The sequence below is a fragment of the Daktulosphaira vitifoliae genome, unplaced genomic scaffold (assembly GCF_025091365.1).
Source record: "Daktulosphaira vitifoliae isolate Bord-2020 unplaced genomic scaffold, ASM2509136v1 Scaffold_2, whole genome shotgun sequence".
Lineage (NCBI taxonomy): Eukaryota > Metazoa > Arthropoda > Insecta > Hemiptera > Phylloxeridae > Daktulosphaira > Daktulosphaira vitifoliae.
Genome location: NW_026099573.1, coordinates 36,871,917 through 36,894,789, shown reverse-complemented (window position 1 = coordinate 36,894,789; position 22,873 = coordinate 36,871,917). Strand labels below are relative to the sequence as shown.

Here is a 22,873-nt window from a genome sequence, read left to right as displayed (position 1 = left end):
TTAAAATAATAGAAAGATCAGTAATAATCTCTCGAGATAAACTCTATTTCGTGCTATGTATGTCTGCTATAAGAAAAAAATCACATTACAAAGTTTATTTTATCTTATAATGATAAAATATAGGATAAAAATACAATCTGAAAATGTAAACATTTTTAGCGAAAGTAATTTGTAGACTTTTTCTGAGTTTGAAATACACCTAAAATTGTTCAATTAAGTTAAGTAGTAAAGAGCAAAAATAACTATAAAATTGTTTATATTTTTAATGAGAAAATTTCATTTTTACCTACAATTCACTAAAATAATATAAAAAAAAATATCATCAAATTAATCATTATTTATTCTTTAAAAAAAAAAAAAAAAAACAGCTAATATTCAAATCAAATGATTCTACCAGTGAAATATTGCTTTTAATAAGGCTGTATAAAATAATAATTATTATTATTCTGAATTGATAGCGTTTGTTTCATACAAATAAATAGTATAAATGTAACTTGGAACAATGAAATAAAATAAAATGCTAAAATTCAGGATATTTATAAGCAGAACTTTTATTTTTCAACTGATAAACGAGGAAAATTAATTTTATGATTTGCCTAAGTTATCTCAATGATGTAGCAGAAAACTTAGTGAATAATTATAAGATAAAACAAAATTAGACGGTGTTAGCCGTGTTCTTATTACTACATAATTACTAGCAACTTTATTGATTATATAAACCAAACTACAAAGGTACTACAAAAGTTTTCTCCGAACATCCCTAAGTGAAGATTGAACCCATTATTCAAAAAATTATCATAATCCTCCAAAGTACGGTTAGGATAATAATAATCTCCGTATACGGTTAATAACAAAATTAAATTTCTACATCATTTCTATCATATTGAATATTTCCATTCTGCTTTATTTCAAAACAAAAAGGAAAATCATTTTATGCGCATAATCTCAGTGCTGTAAAGAATACTTTTTCAAAGCCATAGAATACTACTGAAATACTTTTATTAAAATCTATTGAATACTACCCAATTATTTTAAATCAAAGAAATTAAAAATATTTTTTTAGAAAGCATTTGAATTTATAACCCTTTAAAATTTAGTTGAAATTGCGCATATTTTTATAACTTATTACAGGAATAAACAATTATGTATTGCTTAATTAAACTGTTTTACAGTTGAGTCATATACTCTGAATTATTATTCAGATATTGTTATTAGAATTATTTAATAACCCTTTTAGGTACTTTTTAACAAATCAATGTTAATTGTATGAAACAGTTGTGTTTCATTGATACATGAGTAGTAAAAAGGTTATTGTGTTTATAAAGACCTAATATTACGGAAAGTTAAATTAAAATTTATTTTTTTACTATACTAGAAGTTAAATCTATTGTACGAGAAAACTCAATTTAAATTATTTAAAATTTTTTATAAAAATAAATACATTTTTTTATAAAACTGAACAGTGTGAAATTATCTAATAAAAAATAGTAATACTATAAGCTTTGATGCGAAGCTGAGAAGGTATTAATTTTACCAAATCTTAGGTAGTTCCTTTTCATTTCGTATAATTTTTTTGAAAATCTGACCCTCTACCTGCCCACAGGGGGAAATTCAAAATAGCAACTTTTGTACAAAAATTTAACTTTTTCAATCTAAATTTTGATAATGTTATGGAAATACTCTAAGCTTATTTAAATATGTGTAAAATTAAAGCTTATGTTACACGCTATTAGTTAAAAGAAAAAAATTGAAGACAGTCATTTATTTGTAAACGGTCCCCGAAGTTAGACAAAAAATATTATTTTGCTGTAGAAATCACCGTTTTTTAAGTTTTTGTTTTACTTAAATTTGTCATACCTTTTTTTTATTAATATCGAAATAAATAATTTTAAAAAGAATCAAAGTAATCATTTCTATGAAATGTTTGATGTTTAAATAGATCTTGCAATTGAAATATTCAGAACTATATTCCATATATTTTATAATATAGTAATATTCAGATACTCCGAGTCTAGTTTTACTTATGATTTTGTTCGCTAATGTGTTGTTGAATTTTATTGTAACCTAGATTTTTTGGATTATTGTTTTTATATGCAAATACTCGATTTTTACTGATTAGTAAAAATCTAAAAAATTTGTATAATAGAAAAAATATAACTGCTGATTTGAAGTCAAGGGAAAATCGGTTTTCACTGATGAAAATTCCTTAGAGACAAGTTTAGACCAAATTATTTTCTGAAAAGCTTGGCATCGAGAACTTCAAGTTTTATATATGTAATGATATATACAATTACTTTATAATTATTTATAATTACTCCTTAAAATTTTCAATATTAAATTATTGAATTTCAATTTCATATTATGATTAATCACTTAAACTTAACTATAAATTACTAAGTATTTATTCATATACTTATTGAAATTAAAATTATAAAACAAAGGGTTACTAATTAGGGTATAATTAAGGAAATAGGAGTTCATATTGTTTTTGGAATCCACAAATTTCTTATAATTATGAGATATGTACAGATTTGCATTGAAGCGTTTCTTATCAAAGTGATTTTAATCTCTATTAGATAACATTTACACTTGTCCCAATTATGGCACATTTATACTACGGACTCCATTGTGTTAACTTTTATTTTTGTTATATTATATACCAATTAAAAATATTTAAAATAATTCTGAAAATACTTTCAAAATATTTGATTAATTATTTTAATACATTTAGATAAATACAAGACAATATAGATACATTTTTAAATAAGTTTAATAATATCTCCAAGTTATCATTTACCTCAATAAGAACTTATAATAGAATCATAGAAATTATTCCAATGAACAAAGTTTTTTCATATTTTTTAAAACAATAATTGATGGGATTAGTATAACAACTAGTTATGTTCAACTTTCCAGAAAATAACTTTTTGTCAATTTCTTTAAATTTTAAACGATTTCTAAATTTTCAGGACTTAGAAACTTCATATTCTACATTACTATTTAGATAATAATTATGTTTTAAATGTGTTTTTTTGGTTTTCTGTCACTGGATGGTTTCCGCAATCACGTTATTCATATAACGTATTCATATGTTACATAAATATATATAAGTGTAGGACTGCATCATTATGACCAATATTGAAGTAGTACGATTGCCGTGTAATTTGCCCAAATTTGCAAAATTCTCAAATCATCATTGAGGTGACTATACTCGATTATTGAAAAGATATTTTCAGTACTGAACTGATCGAAAGTACAGCCATTATAACTAACAATACGTTGTGAGTAAGTTATCAGAACGGGTTAGTTAGATATTATATTTTGATGCCAGAATATTAATTCACCCATAGGGTTAATTATTTAATTTAAATATAAAAAACAATTTTTTTATCATGCTTAATTAAATTAAAATTATACAAACTTATATTTATTTTGAAATGCTCAAAAGTTTGTGATTTTAATAATGGTCAAAAACAAAAATTTTCATTTATATGATAGTAATTGTATCATTTAATTGACGGTATTCGGAAAAACAATTAATGATTAAACGACAGAAAAATCAATTAGAGAAATTGCGACAAAATAAAAAATATAAGAATGAAAGTCGTTTATTTGAAAAATGACCTCAATCTCAAAGTTATGAAAAATGAGTAATCAAGTACAAATTATTTTTTATGATATATTCTCTACATTTTATCGAATAGATTTTTGACAACTTATAAATCGGTAAATAAATAATACTAAACAACATCGAAAAATTCCCAAAATTATCATTTTGAGAAAAATTTAGTAGTCAAAGATAAATCAATCTCCTTGTATAAGTAAAGGGTTCAGTAAGTAAGGAAATATGTTTCTTATGTTCTCATTGTTTATAATAATTGATATGTTTCTTTACTTACTGAACACTCTATAAATACAATATATATATACAAGATAATTGATTATATCATATTATTTATATATAAATTGTATATTTCATCATAGTTATGTTAGTTACTGATATATGGTTACTGAGTTTTTTGTTGTGTATTAATAATTGAATCTGAGAGAATCGAAGAAAAATTTTTTTAGTCGGCTTTGTTTTAAATTGCTCTGGAAATACAAATCAATAAATCAAGTCCTGGATCAACAATTCTATTTTAAATCTAACCTAACATCAAAAGTTAAAAATAAAGACTAACTTGTTTTGTCTAAATTTTAAATAAAAGAAAACTGATATTATAATTAATTGTGAAGTAAAATAAAAAAAATACATTTTTTGTTTCGAATTTGACTACTTGATACGTCACAATCTAGTTGATTGATAGCGAAAATTAATCCAAAAGTTGTTATTGATCAGTTATTTTCTATTTTATAAGCTAGTTAAAAAAGTATGTTCCCTTAAAATAAATAAATTCAACATCCTTATAAAACACAAGGATCGAACATAAAAAATACTGAATAATTGATATGTTAAAATACATATAGTAAATAAAAAAACTAAAAAAAAACCGATATAATTTGTATTTTGCAAGTAATTGAGTAAATGTTAAAAAATGGATCACTCTAATTTATAATATGAATTAATTCAAAAAAATTTGTACTTTAGATGTTCTTTTTCTAAAAATTAGTTCGAAACTACCTTGTGAAAATATTTACTAAAATTTGGAAAGTTATGCTGAGGTATTATTGTAATAAATGCTCAATCAATTCACTAAAAAGCCGTGGTAGATCATTGTTTCCGCTAAAGTAATCTTCTACTTACCGATCAACTAAAAAAGTTGAGAACCATTTAACTTTATCCTTGGGCACCACGAAGCAGTAGCGGTTTTAGCATACGGATAGGGAGGGCAGCTGCCCGTACTAAAATTTTTGGTAATTATATGCAAAAAAGTTTATTGTCATATTCAGGGTGTATTTAAGATTTTTGCGTGAGGTGGCTATAAAAATTTGGCTCCCTAATTTTTTATTCTTTTAATATTATTGATAAGCAAAAAAGAATTAATATTTTTCCTACGCTATCAAATGAAATCCACCACTAAGAATTTTTTCCTCCCTTAACTAGCCCCTAAATACAGCCCTGATCACGTCGATTTGAATAATTACTTATTTTACCATATAAATACACCTATATAAACAAATATAACGTTTTACCAATGGTGAGTAAATTATAATAGATAATTGCGTTAAGTATGTATATATTTTTTTGTAATAAATAATAGAATTATAGTTTATAAGAAAATAAAAAGTCATCAAGACATTGAAAAGAAATTCAAATGGTCATATTAAACTTAATTGTAATAAAAAATAGATTGATAATTTATAAATATTTCTTCGATAAATTTTTTAACATAATTTTACAAATCCTAATCGGTTATTTTCACTATTATTAAATTTATCAATTGCTTCTTTTGTTTTTTTGAAAAGGATTTCAATTTCACACTTTTTGAAACTAAACTGTCACGACGTATGTTTCCGTTTGTATTGCTTTATATGCAAAACAAAATTTAAAATTATTCAATACAATTACTTGCTGCCTACTTTTGATATATTTAAATGTCATTTTAATTAAAAAAGTAAAATAAAAAGAACGAATGGAAAAATATTTATCGATATACCGATTATCTAACTAACTGTAATGGAATAGGAAAAAGTTCGATTAAATGAAAAGTAAAAAGTTGATAATCATTATGGGGTTATTTTTGCAAATATTTTAACCAGTGGTTCTCAAACTTCTAATTGAAGACAAGTATATAGTATCGGTTTGGCGGAAACGATGAACGTCCAAATCCATCGCATGTAATTTTTGTTGTCAATTTGGGTTTTATTATTTTTTTAAATCATTATAAGCTAACTATAAGTAATAGTTTGTCAAACATTCATATCATATCATATGTATAACCAATAGTGAACTATATTACTAATTAAATTTTACGTTATATAATTGTTTTAGGATATTTTTAATTTACTTTTTAGAGCACAATATTTTATTTTTGCATGATTCCCAATATGATTTGCATAAAAGTCAAGCTATACTCGTGAGAATTAGTCGCGTATTGGTTTTGAATGAATAAATACATATAAACATGTTTTCGATTATAAAAATAAAAATATTGTTAGAATATATGTTAAGTCCACCAACCTTTATGTGATATTTCTCTAATTTGTTTAATTAGTAGAAAATAATTTTGTTGTACTGTCTTTATAGACATTTATTTGCATAAATATTGACATAAAAATTATCAATTGACAATTAAATATTTACAAAACAAGAATAAAAATTCACTGGAAACTCGATATTGATATTTATGTTGCGCAATTTTAATAAGTTAAATAAGTATAATTTCAGTTAATTTATACGCAACTAGATAATCATAGTTAGATACAATACTTGATAATTATTTTTTTAAGTTAAACGGTCGTTGTAATTGTGAGTAGCCGTATAAATCATTTAACGATCAATTACACGCAGAATTGGCGCGCAGGTTAATAATCCGTTTACTGATACAATTGTTTAAGTGTTAACAGCACATTGTTTATGTGTACGAACAAGAGGGACATGATATAATTTACTTAAATATTCATAAGGCACAAAATGGGGTTGCCAATTTTATATTCCACCGGGAACGACTGGGGTGATGTTGCTTTCGTTCGTGCTGAGCAATTGTATTAAACTATAAACAGTGTATATTATTACGTGCGAGATTCACTTGTTATACACTTTCGGTCTCTATGATAAACACCCTCGATATTATACGCATAAGGCTCGCGTTATACAATATTATTATTGTATTATAATATAAAAGGGGATCATCAATTATAGGATACAGCTACAGCACAGCAGTTAGGACGCGAGCAAGGGATGCTGCGCTGTGCGGTACATACCTATTTGGGCTAATCATATATAAAACAGCGCATGGAGAATTTACTTTACTCCCACCGACATCCCGACAGCCGTTTACTATCTGGCGGTACGCAAAATAAATTTTGAGTATATCTACTAAAGTGGCGGCAAGGAATACTTAAAGACGCACAATATGGAAAATAAAAATTCATCTTTGCAACAGTACAAAATCCGAAGTAAATATAATTGTAGTTGAACAACTGTTGTTGTTCGATATCAGAAAGCTCTTAAATGTGAATTATTCGGTTTAATCGTTGTTTATAAATCGAACTTTTCGATCGTGGGCGTTCTCAGAGGGTATGATATAAGAAATGAACGCCCCCCCCCCTCCAAATACGGCGAATACGTCCCCCGTTTTGGATAATTCAAAAGCGAATTTAACGTGCGACTGTGTGATTGCGTTAATGAAACGTATCGGCGTGATCCGTTAAATTCAATACAAACAATGTTGTTTTCCGTGCGATTTAACTGAGAATAATTGCCGCCGACATCAGTGTACTTTTTGTATTGTGCGCGCGAGGGAGCGGATTTTGCACGGCGGTGGCGGCAACTGCATACGGCCGTACCAATAAACGCCGTCCGAACAATGCGCAAGCTTGTGGTAACCGCCGCCGCAGTGAAGTCATCTCCCTTATTGTCGGCCAGTGATTGACCAATGACCAGTAATTTGGCAGACCAATATCTAGTAAAATCCAATTTAGTTTGACAAACGATGGGGTAAACCGCACATATTGTTTGTTGCCGTCGTGTGCATTGTACAGCGGCACAATTACTGGGAAATTTTCATTAATTCTTAAACGCTGCACGAGACTGTAATCTTTTTTTTTTTTTTCTGTAGACATATTGGACATAAAAGTGAGATGTTACGCATTGATAGGTTTAATGGTGCCCGCCGAACATTATCTGGTCGCAAGCTTATAAACAACCAACAACATATACAACAACGTTATGTCGTGTAGGGGATAGGATATTTCCGTTTAAGTGACGCGCGTGTGTGCTGAATGTTTTATAAACATTACATAAAATGACGGAGCCATAAACTGACGAAATGTTAGATAATAATAATACGAGCTCAACATTAACTGCATGGTACAAATTATTATTGCAGATATGTTTTGAATTGTACGAAATAACAACTGTTGTTGTGTGACTTTTGTTCTCGACGATTGAGATATGGAAATAAAAAATACCATAGACATTAGCGCTGTGATTTTGTCTTGGCACAGGATAAAACTTTGATTTTCTAACGGGCAAAAATTTAATCTTTACGATGTGATTTTTGTCTCGAAGAGTACAAATTCATACCATACTCAATCAGATGAACTTTAAAACTTTATAATTGTTCATACAACAAGATTCTTCTAACACTAGCCACTCAATTTCTCATGAAATATCAGTTTTTTTTTTTTGTTGGATTTTTTTAGTTACACATATATTTATCTGTTACACAATTGTTTTTAGATTCATCGTTCATATCGTATAAAGGGTTTTAACTTTATTTTTTAAATGGAAACATACATATTAAACTAGCTTATAAAATAGAAAATTATCTAATTGATGACTGGTCGATAATATAAACTTTTCAACCAGTATTGCGGAAGTTATTCACATTTCCATACATAGGCAGGGAGAGGGATACGGCCAGGCTAGTGAAAAATTAGTAGCACCACTGCTCATCTTCAGTCAATACTTTTAATTAATAATAACTCTTGAAATGTTGGCCCATAAATTGTCATTTTCCTAATTAGATAATTTTCTATTTTATAAGCTAACTAAATATATACGTTTCCATTTAAAAACGTAAAGATGACACCCCTGTAAGATATAAGGGATGTACCTAAAAATTATTTCATAACAGAGAAATACATGTGTAATTAAAAAAAAACTATTATTTTAAGAGAAATTGAGTGACTTATAATAAAAAAAAATCATTGTGTGTATATTAAAAATGTATTTTACTGATTATTAGATCAAAATGGAATGCAATTTTAGATAAGGAAAGAAGTCTGGCAAAGTGAATTATATCTCAAAATCTAAATGTCTTAAATTCTTTTTGTAGACTTATATTACTGTGTTATAATTACGCCAGACAAACATTTGACTAATGATCGTGTGTGATAATTATGGGAAATAATTATTTTTTTTAATTTTAAGAGCTTTATTTATAAATATGTAATTAACTCGTAAATGTTTAATTAAAAAAAAAAAAAATCGTTTCGGCGAAAATGAATTATTACAATTTGCTGCGTTAAAACTGTTATTAGAGCCAAAACCGTTAAGAAAGTATCTGTTAATAAAATTGATTACAAAACTCTAGTCTATAACATATTTAAAATTCTATTTTCGATATCATTTGTTAAAAAAAAAAAAATAATTACATCCAAGAAATAATTATTTTGATTAAGTCTGAGAAAGTGAGTTACTATTGCGTATAAAAGATAATGCGATGTATAATGCGACGGAAAGTATATTTCAATATAGGTGCTAACTGATTTAAACTAAAAATATTAAGTCACATTAAAAATTGAAAAAAGATCCGTGTCTTAAGGATTATCGTAAAATGTATAATAATAAAAAAAGAGTTTATTCAAGAATAAGATTTATTTTTCGTGTTTTAGCTATTGCACCGTATTTCTTATTGCTAAATTTAAACAATTCATTTTATTGTTATCGGTTGTAATTAACAAAGAGAATTGTAAATAGGGAACTATAATGTCTAGAAATATGCTTGAACTGAAAAGAGAATAATTTATTTTAACCAAGCCAGTGTTCGGATTTTCTAATTACTTCGATCAAGTATTTAAAATGAGTGTTAAAAGAAGTGACAATTTATTTAAATACAAAATGCACACTTTATTGCAAAAGCTTTTGAATAATATGGCGGTTGGGCTGTAACGACTATACCACAGTATTGCTGACACTTTTAATCGTCTTTTTCCAGTATTATTTCACCCGAAGGAAATACAAAAGGCCATCGCTTAGAATACATTAAAATGTCTTCCAAGTAGATATAACGTTTACTGCTGGTTTACTACGATCGTCGAAACGGCTTAAAGTATTAAGATTTTAAAAACGGTTTCACGACCACAACCAAAATATCTGCTTCGAAATTAATTGTTTTACTCAAAATAAAATAAACGTTTAAATTATTAAACGCTTAATAAATGTTATTACAACTTATTAAATAATTACTGAAATTCAAAGATATCCAAATTACCATAAGTTTTTTTGTTATTACTAGTTTTTCTTACAGTTCTTTCATATATTGTAAATAATCTCGTTTTTCCTCTCGAGTCCTTTAACAGGAATATTTTGTGTACTAATATGTATTTTTATCAATTTGTTCTTATTATTCTATTAGTATATCCAGTGGCGGCGGCAGTGTCTATCTTTATTATAAGGATTGGCGCATGTCATACACATGTGTTTTGTAAAATCCATTCTTCGGGTGGATTGTAGTAATTTTTGTATAAAAACTATGAAGCAGATAAATAATGATTTATTTTCTCATGAGTCAGCAGGAGCTAATATACATTTATCGAGATTTAAATTGGATACTGTCATTGACTGCTGAGCATATTGTTATGCAACACGATTTAGAGAACTGACATAGAGAACCATAGAGTACATTCATTGCGTCATTAAATAAAATAACAAGCGAATCATTATTATTTTTTATATCATAAAATATATCATTTTATTATCATTATTTTTTACTTGGTTCGAAACGTTTATTTTTTCGTGATTTATTGTGTTCTTTTGAATTGTACTATTTTGCACTGTACACAGCAAATACAATCTCTTGTTGCAATGATTCAAATTAATACCGACCCAGATAGTAATTCTTATGATCTAGTAATGTATATTCAATAGCGAGCGCGTGCCGGCCATGATATTATTTTATAAAATCGTTATCGTCTTCACTGGCCAATGTAAACTCAATTAGATTTTATGTCGGGATTTTGGATAACGTGCCATTATTTTTGTGTAACGATGATAACCCTCGACGTTTTGCTAAAGACATAATTGGGTCCTATCGTACTCGATTGCGCGACCGTTTCAAATTATATTACATTGATTTGTTTTAAACAACAGCATCATCGCTACTACATTGCACTGTGTTGCAGGGGCGGTCGGGTGCCGATAAATCAAAATATTATTTTACACGACAATGAAAATCGTTGCAAATTGTTCACTCTATCACAATATTTATGCTCTCCCCTTGGACCGACCGGCGTGTAATCGCTGGGCGTGGTAATCCGTTTTAATAGCACACACACGAACATACATATGCGCGTCACTGGTACAAAGGGTTTATAATACGATTACAGTATGAATAATATCCGGCGACATGACTTTTTCTTCACTTGCAGTCTGCATGTGATACGATAGGCGAGGGACATATATGATTCAAGTGCGATAATTGATTTATAGCTTCTTTTGCAGCATTATCATATTTTATCCATTCGCCGTGAGCTATTGCAAAAATAACAATTTATCAAACGCACCATCATTACTCTTCATTAAGCCTAAGGACTCGTAGTTTTTGAACGTTTGTTTAGAAAAGTCGGAGGACACCGTGAGTAACGCATATTTCTTAACAAAGTTTATACTTTTAACATTCGTCGTTGCATATTTATACAAGTTGGCACATTGTTGTATTATTCGAGTGTAATAAATACACGTTGCCATTATTTTTATGAGGTTGGTACAAGTTAGCAAGTCGATTTAGCATCGTTATACTTTTTACCGTCTCTTTATGCATTGCTATTCATTTTGTCGCTACCATACAGATTTATCATTGACCACTAAATTTTAAGGTTTTACAGTAACCGAGTCCGTTGGACATTTATATAAATAAATATAGATTTTGAACTGCTGATTCAAAATAGTTTGAATTTTATATTGTGTGAATATTTTAACACTAGCCAATCAATTTTTCTTAAAATAATAAGAGATTTGAACGGTTTTTTTTTCGTTTTTATTAGTTACATTTGCAATTACATTTACAAAATTAAGAAAAAACTCTCAAGATTATTATTTTAGGAGAAATTAATTTTTAATGATAACTCAATAATCTATTTATGATTTTTTTTAATTTATGAAATGAATAGTACGAAACGTATATTTTCTTACTGTTTTTTCGTGTCAATAATAACATAAACTTTTGAACTATTTAAACAACGTATTTTTTTTTTTTTTAAAATACTTAGGTCTCAGGTTAAGCTTACATGAAAACAATTAATCCCACTAAGATAATCAAAATACATTATTCTAATTTTAAAAAATATGAAAATCCTACGGTTTTCTAATAATTATTACACATTAATATTTTTATATCCTTAAACGATAAAATACTTCATCCATTCTATTTTATATAATTTCAACTTTTGTTGATATTACCAATGATTAAATAGGTATATGTTATTCAAAAAGTTAATTTTTTTTATCTCAATTTTTAAGTATACGTAGTGGCTTGTTGAATACAAGTGGGCAGTGATTTTCGTCACTGTCGGCATTTATTATTCTGAATGTGATATTGGAAAGAGTGCAAATACGAGGGAGTCCAATTCTAATCTCAACCGTCTCTAGGGATTTGATGTTTTAAGGGGTCCAGAATGATCCAATCAGTTGCAAGAGTAAACAAAAAACACTTCGGTTGACAACAACAAATGATGATTATAGGACAGTTAATATATTAAATAAAAATTTAAAAGCCATTAAAACATAATATTACTTATAGAGTGTTTATAGAAAACTATTGAAAGCCTCGTGCATTAATTTTATGTAATTTTTATTATGTGTATTTAATTTGTGTACAGTTTACAATATGAGGTAGTAAAATTAAAACATGTTGATTCATAAATTAAACAATAACTAATTTAAATTATGTCTAAAATACACTCAAAGAACTATGATTCATTGTGCGTGGAAAATAAGGAACTAAACAACAGATGAAGATAAATTAAGTTGAATCACTTATTAGAATAAAGGACTAATTCTAAATTTCGGATTTTTTCAAAAAAAAAAAAATTATATTTTTTTTAAACATGGTCATATCATTCTTCCTTATTTATTAACTCATTAACGATTCATTGGTCATAAAAATTATCGAAATTTATGTCGCGTGTATGCAAGGTTGACCATTAATGAATTTAATAGTCTATATTATTTTGAACTTGAGCTAGATTTTATTAAATAAATTCAGCCTTTGCTCTAATCAAAATTTTCAAAGTCACATTTTTTTTTCAAAGAAAATTTATAAATTTTACTTAAAATATTTGTTTTGAGTATAATTATAACACATTTATTTTGATAGAATCATAGTTTTTATTTCTATAATTGATGACAAAAGGTAATTTTTTTGTTTAATATAATGTCAACTACTTTAATCGAAACTTTTGAATAATTAAGTAAATTATGTTTGATAACTGTAGTAAATTTTTATACGTATTCTAAAGGTTAACATTTTAACACAATTTTAAATAAAAAAAAATTAATAATTACGAATTTAGTAAAAAAAACCAATTGGTCAATTGTTCTAATAAGTGATTTAATTACAATTTAAATACACTTTGGTTTTTAAATAATCACAGAAAAAATGAATTTAAAGTGTATTTTAAGTATGTGCAGAATTTTCGAAACGAATAGTATTTCATTAAAATAATTAAAAATATACATTCTAAAAACGAATTTTATTTAAATAATAATAGCATTTTAACGATCATGAAAATCACAAAATATGTATTTTTTTCTATTATTTTCAACTTTTTGTTGGTTTGTCTACGTATAATTTTGGAGGCGTCGGAACCACATATTGGCCTGATGGCGATCGGGCAGATAGCGTTAGGGCAGGTAAGTGAACTCCAAAAGGTGGTAGAACTGATGTTTGTGATAAGACTGGAGTTAATTGTGGTATAGGAGTAGGGTATAAGGAAGCTGGTGACACTACGGCGGGTGCTTGGGACAAGATCGGTACATGCGGAACATGTTGAGCTTGAGATACGAATTGAGCTTGAGACACAAACGGAAATTGAGGTTGATATTGAGTTTGGTCCACATACTGTGTTGGCAAATGAACAATTGGTGGAAGAGGTTCTGGAGTAGCCACCGAAAATGGAGTGCCAGCTACAACGTCAGATCCAACCGAATCAGCCCTAGAACCGTACAAAGAACCTGACGCTGCATCCCCTGCTTGACCACTGCCCGTATGATAACCGTCTCCGTTTCCATACTGACCTTGTTGACCAATTGCGTTAGTTTTTAATGATGAATCGTGGTAGCCTCCACCATACGCATTACCCGCTCCATCTCTAAATCTAAAAATTAAGTATTATAATTAGAAATTTAAGCTATTTGGTACAAAGGCACTTTATAAAAAATAAACTGACTTGTCAGCTAAATTTGGTTACTTTGATTTTATTGTATTTACCATTTTAAATTCCTTTTAAGATATTTAATATGTCTACTAAATAATTAATAGTCGACCATTTCCGGGACAATGTGATTATTTGAAATATATATTCTCTTGCTGAATAATTCATGTTTGAAAATTAATCTTTTTATTATTTAAAATCGATAACCAAAAACATATCTATATTATTTTCACTCGATAACGTGTTTTAAATACATTTTTTTAGGAACCGTAAAATGTAATACTCTCATAAATGCGATATTTTCAATAGGGAAAACGTTATTATTAATCTCGCTACTTGGGTTATAATTAATGATAATACTCTAAAGGTAATATCAGTACGGAGAATTTACACAATTGTAAATGGCGTGACGCTTTCCCTTCTGCATTTGGCTCATGGCATATTCATAAATATGCTGCGTTGGCCGTCGTTACATAATTGTGATAATGTAATTATGGAAAAATACAATCCGATTAACTCTCACAGGATGCATTTAAAATGTGTTTAATTGTTGAAAAGGTCAACGATAAATGTATTTTTTTATGTTAATTGATACATATTTATTTTGTCAGTTACTGTCACATGTTACTGATTAACCTATAGTTACATATTGGATGTTACTTTGTTACCTTTGATCTTTTGCACCGTATTGGATGACTCCTCCGTGTCCTAAGCCATCATCATAATACGTGGCTTTGTTTCCACTCTCATTTTTTTGATAAGAAGTACTAAATCCAGCAACTTGATGTCCTTTATTACGACCATTGATACCTCCATAAGCGCCTCCTTCCACACTAGTCACACCGTGATCTTTTACAGCTGCATTTAACACGAACCAAAAAAAAAAAAAAATGAAAAAGGAATGAAATTTATACATTAAAAAAAACGGCTTATGATTAGTGTTATATTTATATACCGTACCGCCATATGTGTTGCCAACATCGTATCCATTCTGGGCACCATTATTGTCGTGATAAAATCCGTTTTGGTCTCTGTATCCATTAGCATCTATTTTATTACCACCAAAAGTCTGGAGAGCCTGAAGGCCATTGAGAGCTAGATTACTACCAGCCGAACCGTATCCCTGTGGTATCTGGTCTACTCCCCATACGCCAGCTGAGTTGATAACAGGTGGACCAGCTGGTCTAAGCTGTACGTATTCTCCACCCAGTACGGTATCTAAAGTCAGGTTAATGTAGAAAGCTTGTACTGCTAAACCAATACCAGTCAGGTGAAGCGATTTGTTTGATGCTGACGAAAGCTTCGTCATTATGTCACAACTGAAACTCATGTATGTATTGAGTTAAAAAAATGTTATTAGTTGACTGTATACTAGGGATATGATATAATTTTGATAATTTAGATAAACTTTAGTTTTTATACATCTCAAAATAAGAAGTAACTTTGAAGAGGAGGACCGTTGTTGCCAAAATATACGCTCTTTTAAAAACGAACTGAGTAATAATTTTTACCAAAAATGTATTATTTCATAAATCAATTACTCAGTTTACGAGTAACAAAAAAAGACTTCAAAACTCTTGTGACAAATGTGTCCATCTACGGCTTAACGCTTACTATCAAAACTAACTTTTAAGTAGTTCTTGATTGGCATAATCACCTTAAATTAATTTAAAACATTTTCTTTTACAATTCTTCAACGTAATAAGTATCAGTTTATAAATTATTAAGTATACAATTCATTAAAAACAAGAATCTGTATAGTTTCTACCATCACCGAACATTATATAAAGTTTACCAAATGTAATTTCCAACCAAAATATATACAAGGGGGCATTCCCCTCTTGATAAACTAGTATAGTTGCTTACAATTTTGCTTTTCTAAAATAAAATGTGTATTTTCTATAAGTGTTTATAGTTTTTCTTTAAAATTACATTAGTTTATCTTAAAATGTTATGAAATTAAAAGTGTTGACAAAAAAAAAGAGATTAAGAAATTCAATTATTTTCCGCTCCTGGAAATTTTCTTATGAATGATCTTGAATATATGTTAATGTTCAACAACGTTATTTGATGTGCACTAATTTTCGCTCTAAACCTTTCATCAAAATTAATAAAAGTTTAAAATAATTAAGCCAGTCAATAAAGGAAAAATTCTCAACCAATTTTTTTATTTTTAAGTTGAATTAAGATATGTTTAATGACATAATAAATGTCCTCATCGATTAGAGTTGAGCTTTTTTTTATAGTCTTGCAAAAGTTCAAAAATATGAGCTTCTTTTAATTTTCTCAAAAAATATTTAATTTACCAAAAATAGTGAAAAAGTAATAATTTTAAGTCATAATTGTTGTTTGGGAATGTACAATTTAACGTTTGGTTGGGTTTACAAAATATAGCGTCAGATCAATTACCTATTCTATCTGTTGTATATTAATATACACTACACTATAATGATACTATAAATAAATAAACTCACATATACACACATATGCATTTGTAACATTGTGTCTAATGTAAGTATAACATTATAAAAAGTAAAATGGAAAAAATGCAAAATAAATTTTAGTATTCATATTAAATGTCATTTAACTCGAAAAATATTTGTTTAAATGAAAAAATTGTAGAAATGTTTTTTGTTTAAAATTGTCTTTTAGACAACTTTTGTACGAAACTTTTTTTTGTAAATTAAATATTTTTTTAAAAACTTAAAAAGCTCATATTTTTGAACTTTTGCAAGGCTCTAAAAAAAAGTTTAACTCCAATCGATGAGGACTTTTAGTATGTCATTAAACATATCTTAATTCAAGTTAAAAAAAAAAAAAATTTGATTGGACATTTTTTCCGCTATTCGCCAAAATTACTCCTTCGTTGACTGGCCTAAATGATAAATTAATAAAAAAATTAGTGAAAAAAAATCTAATTTGTATAATTTTAACTTTATTTCCTAATCCTATTTTGCTCAACTTGATGTGACTTCATCGGGAATTGCATATTCACTTGCATGTCAATTGTATTTTTCAATAATAACAATTGTATTATCGTGAATAACGTTTAAAGAGTTTATTTTTATGAATCAAACCACAAATAAACAGCCGGTGTGATAGTTTTCTCATTTAAAATTATTGTTAAACTAAGAGTAATTAACACGTTGTACACAATTTTTTCATTGATTGATCAACTGATTTATTTCTAAATTTACCTTTTAATCGAACACAATTCAATTTGTCCTGCACAAAACGAATGGCCGCTATTAAACCGTATAAAAGTGGTCATGCGACTGATTTGGTGAAATGTTATTTTTGTCACATTAATGACATTGTAATATTACACTATAGTACGGGGGCAGAGAATAAAGCTGATTGAATTCATGAATTTTTAAAAGGTATTGTACCGGCCAATGGTCTGTGAACAGCAGCTGCATCAGCCGAACTCGGTCGTTATAATAGATGTGTACCTGCTGGTGGTTTTTATTACCGCGTGGGGCTATTGAATACAATTGCGAATTTAGACAAAAATAAATTATCTTTTACCGTAAATCACACAATTGAATAGCGTTTAATTAGAATGTAAAGCAATAATAATTATTATCGAGTAAACTATTTCACCGCAGGGATTTGAATAGGTTTAAAATAACAACATTTTATACGTGTACATTTCATAATTATTACCGATGAATGTAGTTATCGTACCCAAGATAAATGATTGCAAAAATAGAAAGAAAATTCGGTGTGTTTTACAATAATTTTCAATACGTTAAATGGAATAATAACCAAATAGCAGTTACTTATATATTNGAAGTAACTTTGAAGAGGAGGACCGTTGTTGCCAAAATATACGCTCTTTTAAAAACGAACTGAGTAATAATTTTTACCAAAAATGTATTATTTCATAAATCAATTACTCAGTTTACGAGTAACAAAAAAAGACTTCAAAACTCTTGTGACAAATGTGTCCATCTACGGCTTAACGCTTACTATCAAAACTAACTTTTAAGTAGTTCTTGATTGGCATAATCACCTTAAATTAATTTAAAACATTTTCTTTTACAATTCTTCAACGTAATAAGTATCAGTTTATAAATTATTAAGTATACAATTCATTAAAAACAAGAATCTGTATAGTTTCTACCATCACCGAACATTATATAAAGTTTACCAAATGTAATTTCCAACCAAAATATATACAAGGGGGCATTCCCCTCTTGATAAACTAGTATAGTTGCTTACAATTTTGCTTTTCTAAAATAAAATGTGTATTTTCTATAAGTGTTTATAGTTTTTCTTTAAAATTACATTAGTTTATCTTAAAATGTTATGAAATTAAAAGTGTTGACAAAAAAAAAGAGATTAAGAAATTCAATTATTTTCCGCTCCTGGAAATTTTCTTATGAATGATCTTGAATATATGTTAATGTTCAACAACGTTATTTGATGTGCACTAATTTTCGCTCTAAACCTTTCATCAAAATTAATAAAAGTTTAAAATAATTAAGCCAGTCAATAAAGGAAAAATTCTCAACCAATTTTTTTATTTTTAAGTTGAATTAAGATATGTTTAATGACATAATAAATGTCCTCATCGATTAGAGTTGAGCTTTTTTTTATAGTCTTGCAAAAGTTCAAAAATATGAGCTTCTTTTAATTTTCTCAAAAAATATTTAATTTACCAAAAATAGTGAAAAAGTAATAATTTTAAGTCATAATTGTTGTTTGGGAATGTACAATTTAACGTTTGGTTGGGTTTACAAAATATAGCGTCAGATCAATTACCTATTCTATCTGTTGTATATTAATATACACTACACTATAATGATACTATAAATAAATAAACTCACATATACACACATATGCATTTGTAACATTGTGTCTAATGTAAGTATAACATTATAAAAAGTAAAATGGAAAAAATGCAAAATAAATTTTAGTATTCATATTAAATGTCATTTAACTCGAAAAATATTTGTTTAAATGAAAAAATTGTAGAAATGTTTTTTGTTTAAAATTGTCTTTTAGACAACTTTTGTACGAAACTTTTTTTTGTAAATTAAATATTTTTTTAAAAACTTAAAAAGCTCATATTTTTGAACTTTTGCAAGGCTCTAAAAAAAAGTTTAACTCCAATCGATGAGGACTTTTAGTATGTCATTAAACATATCTTAATTCAAGTTAAAAAAAAAAAAAATTTGATTGGACATTTTTTCCGCTATTCGCCAAAATTACTCCTTCGTTGACTGGCCTAAATGATAAATTAATAAAAAAATTAGTGAAAAAAAATCTAATTTGTATAATTTTAACTTTATTTCCTAATCCTATTTTGCTCAACTTGATGTGACTTCATCGGGAATTGCATATTCACTTGCATGTCAATTGTATTTTTCAATAATAACAATTGTATTATCGTGAATAACGTTTAAAGAGTTTATTTTTATGAATCAAACCACAAATAAACAGCCGGTGTGATAGTTTTCTCATTTAAAATTATTGTTAAACTAAGAGTAATTAACACGTTGTACACAATTTTTTCATTGATTGATCAACTGATTTATTTCTAAATTTACCTTTTAATCGAACACAATTCAATTTGTCCTGCACAAAACGAATGGCCGCTATTAAACCGTATAAAAGTGGTCATGCGACTGATTTGGTGAAATGTTATTTTTGTCACATTAATGACATTGTAATATTACACTATAGTACGGGGGCAGAGAATAAAGCTGATTGAATTCATGAATTTTTAAAAGGTATTGTACCGGCCAATGGTCTGTGAACAGCAGCTGCATCAGCCGAACTCGGTCGTTATAATAGATGTGTACCTGCTGGTGGTTTTTATTACCGCGTGGGGCTATTGAATACAATTGCGAATTTAGACAAAAATAAATTATCTTTTACCGTAAATCACACAATTGAATAGCGTTTAATTAGAATGTAAAGCAATAATAATTATTATCGAGTAAACTATTTCACCGCAGGGATTTGAATAGGTTTAAAATAACAACATTTTATACGTGTACATTTCATAATTATTACCGATGAATGTAGTTATCGTACCCAAGATAAATGATTGCAAAAATAGAAAGAAAATTCGGTGTGTTTTACAATAATTTTCAATACGTTAAATGGAATAATAACCAAATAGCAGTTACTTATATATTGCGATTAGAGACGGTGCGTTCACCTTGTTGTGTTTAGAAAACAGTCGTTGTAATGCTCATTAACATATTTTCTTGTCAGGAGATACCCTTTAATCTACTAAAAAGAATATATTTACCATGCTGTTTTTTGTTTAGTTTTTAAACCGTAATTTTTATTTTTACGCGCTTAAAGTAACCTAATTCAAGGCAGTCAAATATGTATGAATATATAAAAAAATTATACATTTTTTTTTATATTATTTTTATTTGTTAACAAAAAAGAGATTAACATGATAATTAATTATGGAGAGACAGAATACAACTCGTGCTGTACTTATTTTTTATGCATATCGCGCTGATTTTTCAAATTTTTTATTTAAGTTATTTAATGGTATTTAAATACATTATTAAATCCAAGTCGGACCTGCTTGAGTCATACTTTATTGGAATCAAATAGGTTTCAAAGGCACATAATTTCAAACATGCTAAACTGTGTTTAATTCAATTTGAAAGATTAATGACTGATTCGCCCATGGCCGCTGTATAAAAATGAAATTTACAAAAAAAAATAATAATTATAACCAGAGCAACTTTATTAATAATGTTATAATCATAACGATTAAAACGAAAATTTTTGCCTAAACGTAATAAAAATACTAAAACAAAAAGTATGCAATATCAACAAACGTAAAATATTTTTAAACATAATACAACTTCTAACATAAAACAATAGTTTTTATTAAAACAAAAATAAATTATTTTCGAAATATATATTTAAAAATGTTTATTAAATAAAAAATAGCGGTTCTCTATACAAAAAACTATTAATGGTAGTGAATTACATTTCAAATCCTTTTAACATTAAACGAAAAAAAAATGAATAACGTTTTAGTATTACAAAAGTTAAACTCAAAAATTGTATAATGTTTAAATATTGAATAATGCTAAACTTTATTATAAGATAACGTTAAATTATATTTAAACGCTAAACGAAAAAAAAAATTTTATCCGACCCCTGTTTATAACTGAAAATAAAAACTATTTTATGGTTTTTAATGAAATTAAGTTGCTTCTTAAATAAAATTATTACCCGTTTGTATAGCGTTTTCAATCAATCTTGTTGCGGTCGAGAATTAGATTTTTCTTTGAATTTACCACAACGCTCTGGTGTTTTTTTTAAATAATAACATAAAAAGAGAAAATAATCCAATTACATGTATAAGATCAGTATAGTAACAACAATACTGCACCGAACATTATCAACTGAATTTTAGAAGTGTATAAATCATTTAACATTTAATCTGTTACTGGATCGTGTGTAAGGCTGGTTCATTCGTCGTGGCTATACACCACCTACAAAACATACATTTTTTACACAGTAAACGGTTAATTATACAGGGTCAGGGTCAATTAAGCATAAATATGTTGCGGAACATTGTTTTTGGATTGAAAGAACTCACCACTAAATAATAGTGAGTCGGTTTTGTTAATTATTAAAGTACACCTTAAATTGACCTTCAATTAGCAACGAAACATTGATTTGCATTCCTCGACAGCGGTCTTCTTTACACTTAAATATAATGTGTTAAATATGCGACCCAATCATGTATATCTCAGGGTCGAAAAGTATAATTGAGAAAACAAATTGTAATTCGATACTTAAGGCATAGTTATAAATACAAAGTAATAACATTGGTCAACATATAAATGAAAAACAACGGTGCACTCATTTTCACAGAAACTACTAAGAATTTTTAATTTCACTGTACAAATTTTTTTATCTCTTTAAGAGAAAAAAACGCAGCACAGTGGTGACGTTTTTATATATTTTAATGAGACACCATTTCGATTAAGAATTATACTACTTATATTCTTTGAAAATGGTCAATGTATAATACGTTTATTTATTTACTAATTAAATAATTTTTTGAATATCATTAGTGAACTAATATTGAACTCATATGAAACTATAAAAAAAAATAAAACATCTTCTGTGTTTGTTAAAATTGTAATTATACCTTTTTTTAATTTTAAATATTAGACACAATTAAATATAAATTTTTTAAAATGATTTTATTGTATATTTAACCAAAATATTAAATAATTGTCATTTATTAGGGAAGACTGGCGCTTTTTTTTGTACTTTTAAGACTTAAAGTTTATACTATCATTTTCATATTTTGTAAATTTTTTAAGATCCTATGTTGGAGAACAAAAGGTAAGCTACAATATAATTGCATTATTATCTTTCTTACTGATANGAGAACAAAAGGTAAGATACAATATAATTGCATTATTATCTTTCTTACTGATATTAATTGTATAGGAAATTATTCGAAATATATTATTATAATACTGGACAAAATGATAAAGTGGTATGTCATTTTCCCGAGTTATTTTTTATATTTAATTTTTGCTATTTTTTTAGTTACAATGGTATCGAATTATTATTGTAAAACCACACTACAGTCATGGACAGATAGTGA

At 27.4% G+C, this 22,873-nt stretch overlaps 1 protein-coding gene across 1 annotated transcript; it reads right to left on the bottom strand.

The window, feature by feature from the left end:
• Positions 1–13,559: 13,559 nt before the first annotated feature.
• LOC126898757 (uncharacterized) lies at positions 13,560–21,910 on the bottom strand. The gene is made up of 4 exons (XM_050673073.1): positions 21,478–21,910; positions 15,220–15,578; positions 14,928–15,117; positions 13,560–14,202 (listed from the first exon to the last, which is right to left on the bottom strand). The coding sequence occupies exons 2-4, from the start codon at positions 15,566–15,568 to the stop codon at positions 13,647–13,649; spliced, it is 1,095 nt and encodes a 364-aa protein (XP_050529030.1). The 5' UTR covers positions 15,569–15,578; positions 21,478–21,910; the 3' UTR covers positions 13,560–13,646.
• Positions 21,911–22,873: the final 963 nt, after the last annotated feature.